Source organism: Simochromis diagramma, unplaced genomic scaffold (assembly GCF_900408965.1).
Source record: "Simochromis diagramma unplaced genomic scaffold, fSimDia1.1 OVJJ01000734.1, whole genome shotgun sequence".
Taxonomy (NCBI): Eukaryota; Metazoa; Chordata; class Actinopteri; order Cichliformes; family Cichlidae; genus Simochromis; species Simochromis diagramma.
Genome location: NW_024387513.1, coordinates 103990 through 124837, shown reverse-complemented (window position 1 = coordinate 124837; position 20848 = coordinate 103990). Strand labels below are relative to the sequence as shown.

The following is a 20848-nucleotide window of genomic DNA, read 5'->3' as shown; positions in this document are numbered from 1 at the left end:
GTTTGGAGGTGTTTGGTTAAACTCATCATTGAGTCATCTGGTTTGTTCTGCTCTCTGTCAATCAAAGCTAGAGAGCTCGCTTTTTCTACGTTCAAAAGAAAATATAATATTGGCTCAAGGGGAGGGAGCACTATGCCAAAGACTTGTGGTTCATGCTGACATTTATGCTCAATGTTATATCACTTATTCCAGTAATGTTGTGTTGGTGTCTCATGGTTATTGTTCCAGCTTCCAGTTTGGATTCAGGAGACAGGATTGGATTCAGGAGTTTTAAGCCTAATCTTGAAAGATTAGGCTTAAAACTTTCCCTTTTGCTAAAGCTTATAGTTAGGGCTGGACCAGGTGACCCTGAATTGCCCCTTAGTTATGCTGCAATAGACGTAGGTTGCTGGGGGATTCCCATGATGCACTGAGTATTTCTTCTTCAGTCACCTTTCTCACTCACTATGTGGTAATAAACCCTGTGCACGAGAAAATATTAACTTCCTGTTTTAAGACCAAATGTAGAGTTTTACATTTCCGGTAGCTTTATTTTGCGGTCAATCGCTACTGCAAAGGTGGACTCCAAAATCATGTCCAAAATACAAAAATGGAAAGATCGCATTAAGTTACAAAGAGCAGAAGGTGGGAACACTCACCATTGCTGTGTCATAAAAAAAAAAATCAAATGATCGATTTTGATATTTGAAGAGTGTAGATTGATTGGTTGTTTACATCACTCAACAGAAGCAGAACTGCATCACAGAATCAGAAGCACATCTCTGTATAGTGACAGTTCTTATGATTTAAACAGGCAAATGTTCAGCATTCAAACTACAGGTGAATATTAGTGAAAGCCAGATGTTTACCCCGTGAAGTCGATATCAGCTAGAAATTTCAAATACACGCCTACACAGCATCAACAAACCATGAATAAAAAGCCACAGGATATAAAAAATAAATAAATAAATGATTGCTGGTAAGTGTCTCTATATATTAGTATTCATGAAGGGTATGTTGTGATTTACCTTCAAGATTATACAAATACTGAGAAATGTAAAATTTGAATCCTTTCTCTCTTTTGCTCTGAGGCGCAGGACAAAAAATATTGACAAATCGATGAACATAATGTACAGATATATCCGGTAAATGCCCAAGACATCATGAGAAATGTAAATCGCCGTTTGATTCATCCATTTAGTTGACTTGTTTTCGAAAACCCGACTGTAAACAAGGCGTGAATATCACACTAGAAACGAAGCACCCTACAGGAGTTTCCCCACCGGAAGTAGCATATGCTAAGGCGCACAGACCTCTCTACACTGAATCATACTTGTTATTAATCTCTCTTCCACAGCATGTCTGTTGTTCCTTCTCCCACCCCAACCGGTCGCAGCAGATGGCCCCGCCCCTCCCTGAGCCTGTCCTGCAGAGGTTTCTTCCTGTTAAAAGGGAGTTTTTCCTTCCCACTGTCGCCAAAGTGCTTGCTCACAGGGGGTCATATGATTGTTGGGTTTTCTCTGTATCTACCTTACAATATAAAGCCTTGAGGCGACTGTTGTTGTGATTTGCCGCTATATAAATAAAATGAATTCTATTGTTTTGAATTGAATTGAATTAAATTCAATTGAACTGAATTGAATGTGTATGCAACACAGACATAAGTGAAAAAAGAAAAAAGGTGGAGTTGAAAATAAATAAATGCAATAAAATATGTTAAATAACTGACATGTCAGCAGACAAAAAGCGCCAAGAAACACTGTAAACAAACATACACTATCTCACAGCATCTGTGGGTGTGGGGACTTTTTGTGTCACAGGAATAAAAAAGAAACTGAAAAAATCCATTTGTCATGCAAATTAAAAAAAAAAAAAGTTGCTTGCAAATAATGGATGTGCTTTATAGCTTTTCTTTTTACAGTATGTTAGAAATGGATTATAGTGAGAATGACGTTGCTTCTCATTGAAAGCAGATGTAGTTTTTAATTAGATATTAATAATTAGATATATTAGGGGTTTTTTTTTGGGGGGGGGGGGGGGGGGGGGGTTGACAATGATGGTGATCTGCCTGGACAAAAACTTCCAGGCTGATTTTTTTGTCTCAGTACAAGCCTGACCAGAACACATTTAAAATCATTGCCCTCTGTTATGTAATCAGTGATGATCTAAATGTCTCTTTACATATAAACTATTTTTAAATCGCTTAAACACTGAAACAGCTTCTTGAATGTGACAATTTCACTGGGACTGAACCTGTTTTCCTGTTATTGTTACAGAGTGGAGGAACTCATTGATCAACAGTACAGGATCTGCAGTCTGGAGATGTTGTTCAGAGTAGACAAATGAAGAAACACATCACAGAGAAGCTCTGAACTTAAAATCCTCGAAGATATTTTCTCTTTTGTTTGTTTGTACTTGAAAGTTTTTTAAGAAAGCAGCACGTATTTCCAGTGCTGACTAAAATATTTATTTGAGGTAAGATTTCTTTAATGTTGTTAAAGAATTAGAAACATTAACATTTAGAAAAAACACATGATGTTATATTAGTCTGCTGGGCTGCTTGCTGTGAGATGCAGAGAGTAACAGGAAGCTTGTTTTGCTTGTTGATTTTCAGAGTAATAGTGATGGCTCTTCAGGAGATCAGTGTGATCTTCACACACAGACCCTCGGCCTTCTCTGCTGCTGTGCTGCTTCTAACACTCGTCCTCTGCAGAGGTGAGCAAAAACTGCTGAGCATTTAAACTCATCTATGCTCAGAGCAGACACAGATCAGGGTATATGAATTATGATTATTTATATTTTGTACTGTTTACTTTTTGTTGTTTTGTGTAAACAAATAAGGAAAGATTGTTAATAAATAAATGTGATTCTAGGCATCATGATTCTTGGAAACAAAATGTTGGAAACTTAAAGCATCTTTAGCAGGAGCCAAAACAACAAGGAGCAGATTATGGCGTTCTGAATAAATGGACAAATATGACAGGCTGTGGTGTGGGGGCCTTGAAGTTCTTTGGATTTATAAAAGAAATGATGCTTTGTTTATTCCTGTGTTTTACAGTCTGATGTTGTCTAAAGTTGTGAGTGTGTCTGCTCCTCTCTGTCTCCTCAACAGGATCATTTGTAGTGGATGTGACACAGAGCTCCTATCAGGCAGACGAGAACCACAACATCACACTGGAGTGGACGTTCACCACCAAACCAGACACGCCCATCTCAGCACTGAACATCCTCTGTTACATGAATAATGATCATAAACACATAACTCTGTATTTTCTTCGTGGTGGTGTCGAGTTCTCAGAGGATGAAGAGTTTTCAGGACGAGTCCAGAGTGACAAAGACGCCCTCAGAGAAGGACGAATCAGACTCCAGCTGTCCAGACTCAGGACTGAGGACTCGGGTCTGTACCTGTGTGAGGTGGACACAGGTTATGGCCGCGGCTCCAACAGCTGCAGAGTCACCGTCTCTGGTAAGACAATTCATTTATACAAGTGATCACTGGGAGCTGTTAACGTCAATCATGGTTCAAACCTGAGATAAAATTGGTGTGTATAATTGTTACAGGCTTTCAAAGTGATGAACACAAATCTTTAGTTTCCACTTTCATAACAACAGTGTCTTTATAAATATCCTGTTTGATTGATGGAGTTTCAGACACCAGCAGCTGTAGCCCCACTTTCACTGACTCGAGTCCATGAACTGGATCTTCTTCACTGTTCTAGAGCTGATGTTTCCTTTTGGAGCATTTTAATAGAATTACCAGAAAAACTGTGTAGTTAGAAAATTACATCTATAAACTGCATCACACAGACACACACCTGCTAATTAGTGCTGAGTACAGTAACAGACATATAGGAAGTCTACACAGAGATGATATGAAACTATCCATGGAGAACAACACTGGTTGATGTAGAAGACTGTAAACATGGTCATTTCTGCTTTAAGTTGGACTTTTTAACACAAGAGTCTTTGTGGCTTCCACACACGTGAGGCTAATTCTTCATGGAGCTGCTGGTCCAGGTAACATCCCTGAAGGAGGCCTCAGAGTCTGAGTCGACCACAGAAATCCACAGTGTCCAACCTCAGTGACACTGTTACTGAGCAGCTTCATCAGGACATGTGATGAAATCAACACTGAAGAGCCACAAACTGTTTCTCTCATCACAACATTGTTTTTGTTTTTGGGTTCTTCATTGTTGGTTTCATGTTTCAGTTTTGTCAGTTTCCACTTGGTAGAAATAAAACTGTGAGCAACTTAATTCACTGTCATAACATTAGATCATTTTCCAATTTATTACAAAGAATTTTTATTTTATTTCAGAATCAAGGCCTGGGAAGACAGAAACAACTCAGCAACCTGGAAGTCTCCAACCACCAGAGCTGAAGGAAGAGACCAAAGGTAAAAACAAAATAACTTTACAGTTTACAAAATCACTCATTCATTATATTGTTTATACACAGTTCAGTCAGGAGATATGGGCCAAATCTGAGAACTGTATTAATTTACGAGAACAGAAAACACTCCCATCCAGTTTTCTAGAAATGGATTTAGTTTAGTCTTAAAATAAAGAGAGTCCAAGACTAGGCCTTCATAAGTGAAACTGAGTCTATATGAATAACAAAGTAAAATCCTCCCATAAACCTGCAGCTCTTTCAGGTAAACATACTGAGGTTCTGCTTCAAAATGTCAAATATCAGTTTTATCCAGTTCTGGGTTTTGGGGGCTCGAGTCTTTCCTGGTTAACATTGGGCAAAAGGCCCGATGTAAGCTGGAGGTCACCAGACTGTAAGTGGTGATAAATGAAATTCTCTGTGCATCAGAAACATGTAAATAAAGTCTGGTGCTCACCTCTCACAGTAATACTGGTTATTTAATGGTTAATTCTACTTCCTGTCTTTAAAATGTGCTCGTTTACATCATTAACTGAATTATGTGTTTACTGTGTTTTGCACCTTAGGAATTTCTTTGTCAGGCCGGCTAGCAATCGTCGGGGCTGTATTCATCTGTATCTCTCTGATCTCATGGGGATTTATGTTTTATCAGAATTGCAAAGAACACGTAAGTCTGTCAGAAAAAAAAAAGTATTGTCTTTTAAAAACAAATGTTTACAGTTTGTGTCAGAATATCATTTGCTCTGTGACATCTTAAAGTCTCTTAAACTTTTCATATTCAGTATAACTCAGTGAGTCTTTGGATTTTCTTTCAATTTCAAACAGAGTTCTTGATGAAGACGTTGTCAGCATATGGACCTTCTAGTTCAGTTTCATGACAACAGCTGGAAACTGCAGATCTCAGACTTTGAACAGAAACTCTTCATAACATCATGATTATAAACCAGATTTGAAGTTTCCAATTCGATGCTGTTTAGTTGGCGTCAAGAACCAACAGAGGGAAAAACAACACAAACAACAGAAAAAAGATTTAAATTCAGGACTTCAGTCCAATATTGAAATCCTTCAACTCATCTGAACTATAAATATCCTGAGGTGTTAAAATAAAAACAGGATGAATTGAATTTGAGGTAAAACACAAAACAGCATTAACAGGATGGAGCTTCATGTTTTGTGTTTACATTGTTTAATACACTCTTGTTGGCCCTTTTGTTTACAGTAAAACGGTTTCTCTACTTTTTATTTGTCATGTGTGCTAAAAAAGTAAAGTAAGAAAAGTAGTTGGACTGATATTTACACTCGTGTCTCGTTTTAATGCAACATCAAAGCAGCAGAAACCTCAGTGAGAAGAACTCTGACTCACATAAAGATTCATCAGTTTGTGACGTTCAGATTACAACTAATCAGCACAGCTGCAGATCCTGTTATTAATGTGTGTTTTATGGGAGAAGCTGGATTTTTCAGTGTCAGCTCTGTTCCTCTCACAAAGACTCCAAGACCTTGGTCAGGTTTATGTTCCCAATCCAAAGTTTTTCCCAGGATAGAGCTGCTCTCAGCTGCAGCTGATCCATCTCCTGTGTCTAACCCTCGATCAGAGTCCAGTGTAGAAATACTCCTGTTCTTGTCGTTGTATATAAATCTTTGTTCTATTTTTTTCTCTTTTTAAAAAATGTTTACTTTTGCTCTGTTACCTGAATTTGTCATCACTCGGATGTGTCCGTGTGTTTATTTCTGAGTAACTCTGTAAATTTGTCTTTCACTGTTCAGCTCTGCCTCGTGTGTGCTGTATCTCTGCACTGCACACAACTGTGACAACAACTCAGTGTGAAACACCTGGTTAAATGATGGACATGGAAATATTATCATTTATGCAAAACTATATATAATATATTTTGAATATGTAAACAAAATTAATATAAAAGAATTTAAATTGAATTCAACTGAATTCTGTGTCAAGAAGTTTTTACATCACATGAACATTTAAATATCACAACTCTGACTTCCTGTAACTCGTCCTCCAGTCTGGAATAAATACGACCAATGACAGACTTAAATCAGATTTACACCATGAAGGCTGATGGGGTGATGTCATAACTCCAGTGTGTCGGCTGAATGGACATCCAACACTGTGAACATGTTAACTTGAGAACGAGGAGATGTAGCATTCTCTGACTGATACCACAGGTGTATCTGTGAGGCTGAGGTGTAGCACTGACAGCTGTCAGTAATGTTTGTAAAACACTGCTGTCCTCCTACATGGGAGCAGCACAGACACAGGCTGTATCCCAATTCAGGGTCCGCAGCCTTAAAGGCCGCATTTTAAGGCCGATTACGTCACAGCAACACGACGAAGGCTGTCCCAATTCGAAGGCTGCTCGAAATGCGGCCCTCAAATGCATCCTTCATTTCCCTGAATTTTAAGGATGTGGCGGTGTAGACTTCGTGGCCCAACATATCCCAGAATGCATAGCGCGGCGGTGGGTGTGGATAATTTTGCCAAAAAAATAAACGGCGGATGAGGGGTGCCCGAAGAGTAAACTTTAAGTAAGTACTGGATATGCACTTATTTATGTGCAAATGTTTAATAACGAAGAACATTAAACATTACTGTTGGCCACATGTCGGCAAAGTTATGTGACATTAGTGACGTTTGTACTAACTTGGTTTTAAAGCCTTTACTTTAAAACATAAGCCGTTCAATAGTTGACCTTAATCTTACAGAGAATGATCAAAGCTCATGTAGAAACAAACAAACAAATGAACAAAATATTTTCTCCTTCATTTCTGTCAAACAAAGCTGTATGAAACGTTTCTAGCTGTTAGTATCATGGTTGCTAGGCAACCTGGGCAGCGATACGGAGGCTAGACCGTCCCATTTCACAAGCCTCGCACTTCCGGCCTTAGCGGTCTTTAAGTACGCGGCCCTTGAGGATCGTTGAGACTGCGTACTTTAAGGCTGCAGACCCTGAATTGGGATACAGCCACAGTCACAGGATAAAAGATGGATGTGGGATGATATTTATAGGTTTATATGAGAGTTTGAAGCTGACTTGGATTTAAAGAGGTTGGATGTGAGGAATTAGAAGCAGACCTAAAGCATCCTGACTTTATTGACTTATTTTGATTCTAGAGCCCATAATTTGCAAAATAAACAATTACAAATGTCAAAATTTTTATATAGCAGCACCTGGAGATCATGAAGTCACCTGGAAAGTTTATAATGAGGTCATAGTGAGATCGAGGGTCATTCTGTCATAGACTTCAATATAATCTGGTCTGTTTTTCAAGATAAAGGAGTCTCCCCCTGCTGGTCATTAAAACAAATCCAGGTTTAACCTTTCAGAGCTGAGTGTCAGTCTTTAACAGTGTAACAATGAAACAGACTGAAGAAATAAATCAAAACTCCAATTTCCTTCTAGAAATGTGTCCATGGTAGGAACTGAACACATTTCAGAGTTCCCACCATAAAGGCATATGCTAAAAAACTATTACTGTTAGTATTTTTTTTCCAATACACAAAGGTGAAATTCATGTGAATCCCGGACGAACTGCAAACGAACAGATACAGAAAAAGATCATTTATGTGAATATGAATTTAATCAGATTTCTGAGGAAAGTTTACACAACATGACACTGAAAAAAGGTTTTACCAGAAAACTAACTTTCATGAGGCTCAGATTCACGCATGCGCAGATAACCAAGTCCTCCACAAGAAGTTCTGATGTTTGTTTATAAACACTCCCCCACGTGGCTGGGAAAACACAGTCGTTACATCAGTTCCCACGGATACGTTCACTCACTTTTAATACACAGAACCTGACATTACAGGTAACATTCTCAGATTTTCATTAATGTGTTTCATTTATTCTGTGCAACAGTGTCATTGTTTTCTCTGTGGAGTGGAAAGTTTACATCATTATGAATATCAGAATGTAGTACGAAGGGAAATAAGCGTGCAGTGCTGAGCTTGAAACTTTAGAGTTTTCTGTTTGGTGACAGAGGCTGTTTTGACCTGTTTATTAAACACATAAACTTGAACACATGACCTGCCAGGACCAGGTTATGTCCCGAGCTCCGTTTTAAAAATGACTGGATAAATCCACATTGTTAGGTCTGTACTCGCAGACCTCGCTAACTCAGAGACTTATCCCCGTGAACAAAGCAAGACACTCAGTCCATTTTAACTTGAAAAGGAAGCCAGTCCAGTCAGGATCCCAGAGCTTTAAGCTCCTCACCTGATCCCAGACAACTCCAACTCCAGCCTTCCCTCGCAGCCTGTTATTCAGTAAAAACAGTTAGAGAAACACCCCATTGTAAAACCCATATGGTGTGTCGTAAAAGCTAAGGCACTGTGTTTGTGTGTATGTATGCATATGTGAGAATGTGAGTGCGTGTATGTGTGTTTGTATACGTGACTTCCTGGTTACACGCGTTTTAAAAACATCTAACACCAAAGGGTTATCTCCCTTCACCCCGTATATGGTTTAACCCCTTTAACGGTCTATACAAGGCACAGTTGAGCCCATAAATGACAGGAAGTGAACATGCCTTACCTACGGTGGCCCTGAGAGGCCAAACGGGCTGCAACTTCAGAAAACACTTGCAAAAAGAAAAATGCTGCAAAAACAAAAACACTTGCAAAAAGATGAAAAACCCTGCAAAAAGAAAAATGCTGAGTGATACCAGTTGCAAAGAATTTTGGATCCACCTCCACCATCCAGAAAATCAACAACTGCAAATCATAGCATGCTGGGGGGAAAGCAAAAAGAAGTCAACTAGTATGTGTGTGTTTAGACAGATTTGAAACAAAGTAAGTTCCAAGGCACGTTGAGTCCAGCGGGAAGCTGAATTACAGTTTTCAAAGACCTGACACGGTGCAACAACTTGGCAATCCTGTAAAATGCTTGTCACAATAAGAATTCCCCCCCTACATTACACAAATAAAGACTTAGATATAGATAAAAGTATAAAGTGTCTATACATTTGGCTTGGTACATTATTAAGTAAAACAACAGGACCTGTTTGAAACAAAAATTGTCTTAATTCAGTTGCTTTCTACATGCTAATTACAAGGAGAGACCTTGGGTCTTGAAAATATTGCCTGAAAGAAAGCATGAATGCTGAAATCACAGGTAGAATTTGCATAGACTGTCTGCATGTTCAGGGACCTTTTACCCAAAGATTAATAAGGTTGCGCATGACCCTCAGACACACAAGGTGCATATAGTCCAGCACAAAACCTGAGACTAACTCCCAGCTCATTCAGAGGTGACACCCCAGCGTGGTGCTCTTTGTATGCTATAGCACGAAAAGTCAAACTGTACTTTGATTACTCCAGGCAGTAACAAACAATAAAACCACACAACCCTTGCTGCTACACACTAAACTGTCTGACAGTAAAATTAAATCAATATACAGATATTAATAACATATTAATGTAATAATCTGACTTTTATAAGCAGCCATAGTCAGCAAATTCATAATGAAAGCAACAATCAACTCATGTTTTGATGAAACTGCAAACCCTCCTGGCCATTAGATGTACATGCAGGAAAAAAAGGCTGATAAAGGAGCACAAAATTAAGACAAATCCAAGACATAAATCTAACTACAATAACAGATTGTATGCACAAATAAGGCATCAGTGAACACTTAGAAATCTTTAGAATTACAGCTAAATAAAAAAAATGTTTTCTTCAAATAAATGTGTAGATTCTAGCTAAATATATATCACAGAAGGAATTCTGATAAACATTAACACAGCTTAAAAACAGAGGGCAACAGCACAAATGCCACCTTAAAATGAAACTGAAAAATAATATTGAAACTGAAATAAATGTACTGAAAAGGTTTGTATTGAAAGTGAAAAAAATTGATACTGAAAAAAGATTAAATGAAAATGTAAATATAGAAATTTAAAAAAAAAAAGTTTTACAACCAGGTTTTCACACTTACATCTTTTTTATTCACTTACAATTCTTTTAAACCCATCACAGTGTGATATTAAACTGAACCATCACCTGATGGAAATGTTTATTATTAAACTCTTCGCCTTCATCTATTTGAAGTTTAACAGGTACATGTCCCTCACTCAGAACAGAAAAGCAGATGCAACAGATGCTCCTGCCTTGGTTTGAAGACACCTGCATTCATACTTAGAAAATCCATCTATACATGTCAGTAAGTGTCTCACATTATCATTATCTTCATTGTCTTCATAAACTAAGCAGAACAGCAGGAGACGCAGACCCGTGTTCGCGCCTGGTTCTGGTCTCCCGCATTGGTGTATCTGAACCTCTTGATGTAGCAGAAGATGAGCCAGACGATGGAGATGATCATCAGCACGATGAAGAAGATCGATACGAACACCACCGACGTCCTGCTCACGTACTTCTGCAGGTTCCTCGTCCCGATGGTGATTGTCATGGTGACCGTCACATTTCGTTCCAACAGCGATACGATCTCGCGGCCTTTTGGCTCCGGGATCATGATGGCGACGACCTCGCTCGCACCTGAAGATGAGGACAGGTGAGAAGCACTTTGATGGTTATTGTACTTTTTACATAAGCTATATAAATAAATATTGATTGATTGATGTCATCATTTTGGCCTAAAATATTTGTCAATTAAAAAAAAGGAGTAGAACTCCATGAGCAACAACCACCAATTACTAGGAACAGGAATAGGTTTCAAATATCAAGATGAATAAAAAATAAATCTACATTATTGAAGCAAGGATATCTAGTGGGCTTATATTTAAAAATCCAAAACACTTCCCTTTGGTTAAGTCTCCTTTCTCTGTCACTAGTATGGCTTTGTAATGTAGTTCATGTGGCTCTAATCCAGCGGTCCCCAAACAACTCACGGACAGTACCGGTCCGTGAGTTGTTTGGTAGCGGGCCGTGAAAGTTGAGGCTGGATTTAAAGCAAACCAACCACTCAGGGCTTTTCCCCCCCTTCCTGAATTCATGGCATCTAAATGTGGGTGCCACAAACGATTATTTTGATAGTCGACTAGTCACCGATTATTTTTGCGATTAGTCGACTAATCAGATCATCATCCATTGGACATAAAACGTTCAGCTTATTGCACCAGCAGCATCTGCTCTTATATAACTATCATTAGCTTACAGCTTTAAGTGTTTAAGGTATGTGCTAACTAAAAATAAAGACAAGATGATAGTTTATTAAATTTTAATGAAATTTGCAGATTGTTTCGGTGAAGTTTAATAAACTCCTTGCTATCTAAAATATAACAGGACACCGGAGTATATTCTCGAGCATCTCACACTTCTGATAATCAGTTGTCTGCTTGACATTTATTCAGCTGTGTAAAAACTATAACTTTAATCTCAGCCAAACCGATTTACTCAGGAACAAATAAAATACTAAAAAAAGGCAAACAATAACATTTTAAGTTATCTAAGTGACTTATATATCATGTTTAACCTGAGCAGCAAAAGACAGCGGTGTGTTTGAAAACGATCTGCCGGGAGTCCGGTGTTCTCACGGCTCTAGTGAGCCTTGCCCCCGGCTAGCTATCGAGCTGGTGGGTAACAGACGTCTCCGAAAACATCGGAGCGCTTTTGAAAGTATGTGGTGTCTTGATAAACTGAGCAGATATTTGAGGTTTGCACAGCTACATTCTCACCTGAAAATATTTTAAACGTTTATTTTGTGACCCAGAAAGAATAATAAGAGTAATATTAAAACTAACTAGCTGCCGCCATTGTTGGAAACTGAGCTGGGCTGCGCTATGAATTCTGGGACACAGCTTCTTCTTCTTCTTCTTCTTCTTCAGGGTTTAACGGCAGCTGGCATCCTTGTATATGCAGTGCTGCCGTCTTCTGTTTCAGTCCGTTATTACACTCTTAAATCCTACTACTTATTCCTGCGTCTTTTGTGATCTTACAAAGCTTCAAACGACGCCTCGACTATTAAATTAGTCGTCGACGATTTTGATAGTCGACGTAATCGTGACTAGTCGACTAATCGTGGCAGCCCTAGTGTACGCCTGCCAGGGATCCCTGAAGGAGTTTCCAGCTGTCAGAGAAACAGCTGTTACTTCACTCAGCAGCAGAGCGACTCAAAAGAACACCACTTACGGTGCTACAGAGCAGTCAGCCCTGTTATGTAACTCAGCGCTAAGTCGTGACCAACATCAAACGTCACATGGAGTTTCTCTGGACATAATCGAATGACAGGAGCCTGTTTTCCATAATCAGTCACTGTGGATGCAGCGGGGCTGGGAATCCTTGATCCACACGACTGTTTCTGTCAGAGAGGCACTGTGTGGATGACCACTGACAGCATCGTTTAACAAATGGAAATAAATTGATAAAGAAGCATCACAGACCTTCAGTCAGCAGCTCTGAGACAATCTCAGATCTGGGAAAAAGTCTTCTTGCTGGTTATGAAGAGTGTATCCTCCCCCTTTAAACAATGTTTCACCTCCGGTTTGGCAGCGTTACACCTGCTGATTCCCCTGCAGGAATGTGAAGCTTATTCACACTGCCCAAACCCACCGAGTGAGCATGGTCATGATATCATTTATGTCATGTTTTCCACGATCGCTATGAGACACAAATGGTCAGACTGTAAGTGTTAACACATCTTCGTATTTCATTCCCATCACACAAAAACACTAAGCAGTGCATGCCTGTTAAATTTGATGCTTCCCACCCCAATGTGCAACACACTCGCTGTGATCTAGGGAATTGTGCATCACATCATCAGTTGTGTTACACTTTATTCTGCTTCAGCTGGAAGCTGATGAAGGCCTTTCAGGGAATGTGTTGTTAACTCAAACTGGAAACGTAAGGCTGGAAACCCGTTTCAGAAATCCTCTGGATCGTACCATGTACCATGTGTTTTTACACTTCCCACAATGCTCACTCTTGTGCTGCTTGTCCAGCTGCTTCACCCTCAGCTCACTTCTCTCCTCCTCCAGCCCCAGCAGCTACTAAAATAGGGAAGGTATGCTGAGATGATGCTTGCTGGCTGTGACAACCAGCCTCCCTTGAACACACTGCTGCACCCCCCCCCCTGCAGCCGAGCCACAAACTACACTCCCCCGGAGACACCAGAGACAGAATTAACCAGCATTGATAAAAGAACAATTATCAAGGAAACACATTTCCTGGCTGTCTTCGCTTGTTATCAGCTCCCAACACACACTATTGATACATTTCCACACATGAGTGTTGTGAACACAGACCTCTCTACATTACCTGGGAACACTGGGTTATGTTTTAAATCACAAAACACAAACAAGGTTTATTTGACAGTTTCAACAATTTACTGGGCAAATTTACATCCAGGACAGAGAAATTCCTGCCTCTGTCACACAAAAAGAGGACAATATATTTAATCATAACATTGAATCATAATACCAAAGAAAATAAACTGTTGGTAGATCCACTTTTTACACTTGAATCCTCCATCAATAAAAATCTAACTCAGTTCCAAAACAACAAATTCAACATTCATATAAAAAATCCAACCCTGCAGGGATCAAACATCTGATCAAACACCAGGGTTGGACACAGACTTTCTAATCTGACATCACAAAGTTATTCTGAAACTGTAAATCTAATTAAAAACTCCCCAAAACTACTAAGAGAAAACCCTTAAAAGGTTCAGTGATACAAGGAAAATCCTTTGCATATAAAATCAACAGAGGTTCCTGATAAACAGACTAATAAATGAAGAATAACTGAACAGTTTCTGTGTCATGAGTGAAATTTCAGTGAGTATGAATCATCTCCAGGAGGTAAAAAGGGTTGGAGCTCAGCATCAGTCAGAAGAGGAAGATGAGGTGATGAAGAAGAGAGTGTTGACTTGTTAAGTCTAAATGAGACAATTTCTTGCCCCAACACACCAACAGGTGAGACCAAAACTGAGTCAAACCAATGTCTGGTGTCAGTGTGTCTATGTTCTACATTTAATTTATACCCGACACCAACTTAACCTGTACACACATCTACATTTTCCACTCAACTATTTCTCAGTGTCCATAGTAAAGCAGTCCCCAGTGTGAGTGCTTCACCCTGCCCAGTCAGTGTGGCAGCAAAACAGTGCCTCCACAGATGGGAGAATTGTGAAAGTGGGGAAACACAACTTTAAAATTATATAAAAATACACTGCTCAGCAAAAAGTGGTTCCTCTAGTCTAAACTACACAATTTCCAAATAAGGAGAATCTGGGGACAGTTTGCATATAACACCTCCTTGGACATAAAACTAGATGACTCAACACATCCCTTATAACAGAAATACCTCGTCAGTTGGACTTTTTCCATGACGTTTGTATTAAGAAATTAAGATAAACATTGTCCACGTCACCTTTAATCCCCATGACCTTCTACCAGTCGTCCATTGAGAGCCTGCTAACCTACTGCATGACAGTATGGTACGGCAGCTGCACTAAGGCGGATAGAGCGAGGCTTCAGAGAGTAGTCAAGACAGCACAAAAGATCATCAGCTGCCCTCTCCCCTCCCTGATGGACAGTTATTCCTCCCGCTGCCTCAGCAGAGCAGGAGACATCATCAAGGACAGCTCCCACCCTGGTTTCAACATGTTCAGCCTGCTACAGGTGCATCAGCACAAAAACCCACAGACTCAAAAACACTTTCTTCCCTAAAGCCATAACCGCCCTGAACTCACACATGCACCGATAACACAGCCCCCCCATTTTTTTTCTTCCCATTTCCTCTAAGAACCACCACTGTGCAATACCAATCCTATGTATATATATTTTCCCTCTGTTAATGCTTTCCATATGTATATAGTGCTGCAGAACTTTGCCTCCCCCCAGCATGTTTGCACTGAGTAGGAGATGCTCTGTATGTCATTATTGTGACTATACGGTTGTATAAAGGCATTCTATTCTATTCTATTCACCCCAGCAGCAAACTACCCAACTTAGAAAAGCTCTACAAAGCCTCCTTCACAGAGGGAGGAAATCGAGTTAAATGCGCATTTATTGGGGTGAATAAAGCAGAGCATCATCTACCTGGGTGAGGCATGGTGATGGTGTCGTTCGTGTTGGTGGAGCCCACATTAAAGATGACCACCGCAGAGGCGTTGTGGGCTGCAGCGTGGCGGATCTTGTCCTTGTAGGTGCAGTTGCCCCGGGCTATGAGCGCCACCCAGGCCCCGGCCTGAGCGGGCACCGCGAAGCGGGTGTTGGGGTCGCAGGCCTGGCGGTCGAGCGGTGCTGCGGGCAGGACCAACACCCCCTTGGCGTCCCGCTTCGGAGAGTGCTCGCCATATCGCCCGCACTCCGTCTTCTCGGTGCGCAGCTCCGAGGTGGCCGGGTCCACGTAGGTGATGTTGACGAAGGCGGTGTACCACTCCTCCCGCTCGGCCACGATGAAGTCCAGGCACAGCAGGTGGACGAAGCAGAAGGAGAGCAGCCACGTAGAGAGGGCCAGGCTGCGGCAGGCCGCCACCAGCGAGCCCGGGGCCATGACGAGCCTCCCAGAGGTGAGAGCGAGCTGTGTGTCGGTAGGTTGGAGGAGCCCGGTAGCTTCAACGCTGGAGCCTCCTACTCCACCATGCTACAAGGCAAAACCACCAGGAGCGTGTTTAACTCGCTTATACTCCCCCTTTTCACAAGAAAGAAAAAAAGGCTGTTTTTAGCCGCTCCCCTCCACTACTCTCAGGCTACCTAGCAGCAGACGCCTGTTAGCAGTCTCCATTTCCAGCCTCCACCGTTAACTCGATGAGAAACACCCACGAAAAAACTCCTAAATGCGCACAACTGAAAAGAGAAATCACCACAGGAGTGACGCGACGTGAGCCCACCGAAGCGAAGCACCAGGCGGTTGGCTGTTGTGCCAAAATTGAAAATTTTCTGTGTTACAAGTTAAGACCTAAGATTTGTCATTCCACCCAAATCCACATTCATCAGAGCTCCCTGCTCTCCTGATATTCTTGTATGCAACTGCGACATAAACTTCTCCCCCTCTCCACTCCACCTCCCAGTAACAAGGTCCAGTCAGACTCTCTCTACTCAGGACCTGACAATAATCAGTGAATCTGTCTGGATGATCAGAATAAGACTGTTGCTGATTCATAAATGTTACTTTCCTGTTCCCTTCAGATAATAACAGATATCTGTTTGCTGTGTTTGGATCCAGTGTGATTTCATGTGAATATTTTAAGAATCCAGCTCTGGTCTTTGGCTCTGCTGGTGACAGTAAAACATCCACTTCAGTGACTGTCAGTGAGATGTTTGTCCATTCCTCTCTCAGAATGTCCTGTAGTTTATCTCTGGTCTCTGACACAGCTGCTGTCACATCCTCAAAGTAGCTCAGAGGACGAATATTGATGCTGGATGAGTGTGTAGACTCACTGAGTGCTGACAGTGAGGGGTAGTTGTGTAGAAACTGGTTGTGATCCTCTGTGTGTGAGAGCTGCTCCAGCTCGCCGTCTTTCCTCTTCAGCTCAGCGATCTCCTGCTCCAGCTTCTCCTGAAGCTCTTTGACTCGACTCACTTCAGTTTCCTGCTGGGATCTGACCTGCTGCTTCACATCAGAGCTTCTTTTCTGGAGGAGACGGATCAGCTCAGTGAACATCTTCTCACTGTCCTCCACTGCTTTATCAGCAGAGCCATTGATGGCCTCCACCTCCTGTTGAAGCAGCTTCACATCTTTCTCTCGCTCCTGGATTCTCTGCTGGATGTTTAGTCGTCTCACCTCGAGCTCCTTCTGCTTCTCAGTCCTTTCTGCTGCAGCTGGGACTGTTTCATGGCCTTTATGTTCATCCATTGTGCAGAGATAACAGATACTCTGCTGATCAGTACGACAGAAAATCTTCATCACCTCATCATGATGAGAGCAGATGTTCTCCTGGAGCTTCTTGGAGGGGGCCACCAGCTTGTGTTTCTTTAATGGAGCTGCATCATAGTGAGGTTGGAGGTGTTTCTCACAGTAAGAGGCCGGACAAGATAAACAGGACTTTCAGCTTCCTCCCAGTGCAGACATCACAGGCCACATCTTCAGGTCCAGCATAGCAGTGATCAGCTGGAGCAGCTTGGAGTCCAGTCTTCTTCAGCTGCTCCACTAAAGCTGCTAACATGGTGTTTTTCTCCAGGACAGGCCTCGGTGTGAAAGTCTTCCTGCACTGAGGGCAGCTGTGGATTCCCTTCCTGTCCTCTTCATCCCAGAAACTTTTAATACAGTTCCTGCAGTAGCTGTGTCCACAGGCTGTAGCCACCGGATCCTTCAGTACATCCAAACAGATGGAACAAGAGAAGGTTTCTCGGTCCAGCTGAACTCCTTTCTGCACCATTTCTCCTCTCAGTGTCAGTGACTGTGTGAGTTTCTCTTCCTTATAACTGAAACTAGTCTGAGCTCTGATCTCAACAACATGTTTCTGCAGTGAATGGAGCCTGTCAGCTCTTACATGTCACCACATGTTGGTTACACCCATCGGCAAACTGCAGATCTGAAGGGGAGGGAACGAGGAAACACATGGACAGAGAGGAGGTGCTGTGTTTAAGAGCAGGAAGAAGAGGGAGGGTTATCAGGCTGTGCTTCACTCCAGGAAGAGGAGCAGTTAGAGAGCGATACTGTGTGTTTAACCCTTTTATTTACTGCTCACTTCAACTTAAGCTTGTTAACACTTTCTTCTATATAAATAAATAAATCACACTTTGTGTGTTTTTCTTTCTGTGATTTGAGATCATCACATTTTTATTTTATAATTTTTATATGTTATACGCACAAAAGAGCACTTTTTAAATGTTCAATGTTCAGCTGGAAATGAATGTGAAATTTTGATGATGATCTCAAATCACAGAAAGACACAAAGTTCTGCTCTCTAGGTGAACCAATCCTTGTCCACCTTCCTCTTGCGCAAAAAAAAGTACTGCCTGGAGTACCCAGTGTTGATTGTCCCAAAAGAAATAAACCAACAAAACTTGAAGATCATGTATCACACCAGGAGGGGGTTCTATACAAGCTAATCGATGCCATAAAACAGAAGTGGCCAAGTTATTTATAATCAACACTCTCCCTCTATATGACATTTGGGGCAACAGCCACCTCCACTTTTCCAATTTTCCCCCAACTTTCTCCACCACCCCTTCCCAGTTCTTACATTCTGTAGCCTCATCTCCCACGTACACACCCAGATACTTCAACCCTCCCCTTTACCACTTCAGCTCACCTGGAAGTCGTGGGAGCCCAGTCAGCCAATCACCCACCGCCAGAGCCTCACTCTTAGCCCAATTCACCTGTGCAGCTAAAAATCTGCAAAAGTTCCCAACAATTATTCCCAACTTATTCACATCTTGGTGACTCCTAACAAATACAATAATATCATCAGCATACGCAGACAAACTAAAAGACATATTGACATCAGATAAAACCAACCCAGTAATGGATGACCTCACATTGTGCAACACTGGTTTGATAGACAGAGCATACCCGACAGTGGACAGCCCAGCCTAATGCCTCTAGTTACTTTAAAAGGTTTACACAAACGACCATTTCTTTTCAGTACACTTTCAATTTCCTCGTACAAAACCATAATCTTAGCAATTAAACCAGAGCCGAGACCAAACCTTTCTAGCACACTCCAGAGGTAACGATGCTCAACTCAGCCAAAAGCTTTTTCTTGGTCCAGAGAAATCAGACCAGTATCATAACCCAGTGAACTGGAGACTTCCAAAACACTTCTAACTAGGAGTGGACAGGACACATTGTCGACCCGGCACACAGTAAGTTTGCCCTGGATGTAAAATTTGATCCATCACCATCTTCAGCCTGTTTGCCAGCACCTTTGATAGCAACTTACAAATATTTACAAATATTTTAACAAGACTTCTGATGTTTGTTTATAAACACTCCCCCACGTGTCGTTACATCAGGTCCTATGGATACGGTCACTCACTTTTAATACACAGAAGACTTTACAGATGAGATTAAAGGTAACATCCTTATTTCGTTTTATTAATCTTTTTCATTTATTCTGTGCTACAGCGTCGTTGTTTTCTCCGTGGAGTGGAAAGTTCGCGTACGTCATGATGAGCAGCGTGATGTGTTACGAAGCGAGAAAAACGCGCAGTGTGTTGAGCTTGAAACTGTAGAGTTTTCTGTTTGGTGACAGAGGCTCTTTTGACCCGTTTATTAAATTCATAAATCTTTTGGCTGCTCCTTGGCCACTCTGAATCACTGATGTTTACTAGCAAACTTAAGACATGTGCCTTGTTGAGCAGGGGGACCTTGTGGACACGGCAAAATTTCAGTCCATTTCAGCCTAGTGTGTTAAAATTCTGTTCTTGGCGACTGTGGTCCTTCAGATTATAAACAAGCTCCTCCCGTCTAGTTTTGGGCTGATCTACATGAATGTACTATTGCTGTGTGATTTATTACTATTACTGAAGGTTATTTACCATACCAATACCAACTAGATTTTTAAATCTTAATATAAATGAGTAACAGTAGGTTGGACATTAGATAAGGCTGCACTTTTTGAAGCAATCTCGTATAGAACACTATTCCGCGCGTATATAAAACAGGTCCGTGGCTCCAAAGGAACCTTTGGCTAATATGTCGGGTTTATGTCGGGCTCGTAGCCGAAAAGTAGCTTTAGCCGTGAGATTGAGACACAGACATTAGAGCCTCTTAATGCGTGTTTTGTTTGGGTTTCCACCGACGTGGAATTACCAATAATAGAGAGGGCATAGCCTTACATATGAAACAAGAAAAGACAGCCATGTAATCCATTTATTTCAACAAAGTAACTGTATTCTGAATTTGGTTGATCTTCTGTCTCTCCATTAAAATGAAATTAGCATAAAATGAGAGCCTGTTCATTTCATTATAAGTGAGCAAACCTACAAATTCATCAGAGGATGACGTAATTATTTCCTCCTGTATGTAATTAGTCTTAGGTCATATTTTGTATTCTCAGTAATTATTTGTCTGAAGAGTACATTCAGTTTTACATAATTAGCCTTCAGTGCTGCTGCTCTGAATTGTAAATCTAAATGTAAATTTAGTTTTGTTATCATGATCACATTTTTACATAACTACAAACTGCTGCTCTTTTTTTTTTCCTTTAATGATCAGCCTTTAATAAAAAGATAATAAATTCCACAGCACATAAGCAACTGGGCGCCATCTGTGCGCAAGTCAGCTGGCAAACACACTGTTGATCAGTTGCCATGACAGCCCAGTGATGTTGGACAGCGCGGCGCACAACGGCACTCAGCACTTTTACACCAAATGACAAAGTGATAGCTGTGCACTTGCATCCTCTGCATTTGTCTACAAGTGTAATGCACATAAAGGTGAAAACACACTATTTTCATTAAGAGTGTCTTCACAGACAAGTGCGCATAAATCGTCCAGTTCTGAAAGCCTCTGCATTTCTTTTCTTTTTTTTTGAAACTTCTATTTAAATTTTTTTTTTTCACAAATCATGGTCACAATACATAATGAAAATGTTGCCATTATACACAAAAAAG

At 41.0% G+C, this 20848-nt stretch overlaps 2 protein-coding genes and 1 pseudogene across 6 annotated transcripts in view; 1 reads left to right on the top strand and 2 right to left on the bottom strand.

Annotated features, from left to right (window-relative positions):
• Window positions 1-6308, top strand: part of LOC120725803 — a 69007-nt gene extending 62699 nt beyond the window's left edge. For 2 of the 5 annotated variants that reach the window (XM_040018850.1, XM_040018849.1), the window contains exons 2-7: window positions 2256-2454; window positions 2594-2694; window positions 3092-3445; window positions 4298-4375; window positions 4935-5035; window positions 5194-6308. In XM_040018850.1, coding sequence (XP_039874784.1) covers window positions 2604-2694; window positions 3092-3445; window positions 4298-4375; window positions 4935-5035; window positions 5194-5202 — 633 coding nt within the window. In that variant the 5' untranslated portion in view covers window positions 2256-2454; window positions 2594-2603 and the 3' untranslated portion in view covers window positions 5203-6308. The remainder of the gene's footprint in view (window positions 1-2255; window positions 2455-2593; window positions 2695-3091; window positions 3446-4297; window positions 4376-4934; window positions 5036-5193) is intronic. The other 3 variants (XM_040018851.1, XM_040018852.1, XR_005694219.1) reach the window with 3 other exon arrangements.
• A 2063-nt stretch (window positions 6309-8371) lies between these two features.
• On the bottom strand, window positions 8372-15869 carry LOC120725802 (RING finger protein 150-like). The gene is made up of 2 exons (XM_040018844.1): window positions 15383-15869; window positions 8372-10880 (listed from the first exon to the last, which is right to left on the bottom strand). Exons 1-2 carry the CDS (start codon window positions 15837-15839, stop codon window positions 10591-10593), a joined length of 747 nt encoding a protein of 248 aa, XP_039874778.1. The 5' UTR covers window positions 15840-15869; the 3' UTR covers window positions 8372-10590.
• Window positions 15870-16010: 141 nt separating this feature from the next.
• LOC120725800 lies at window positions 16011-17679 on the bottom strand (annotated as a pseudogene).
• Window positions 17680-20848: the final 3169 nt, after the last annotated feature.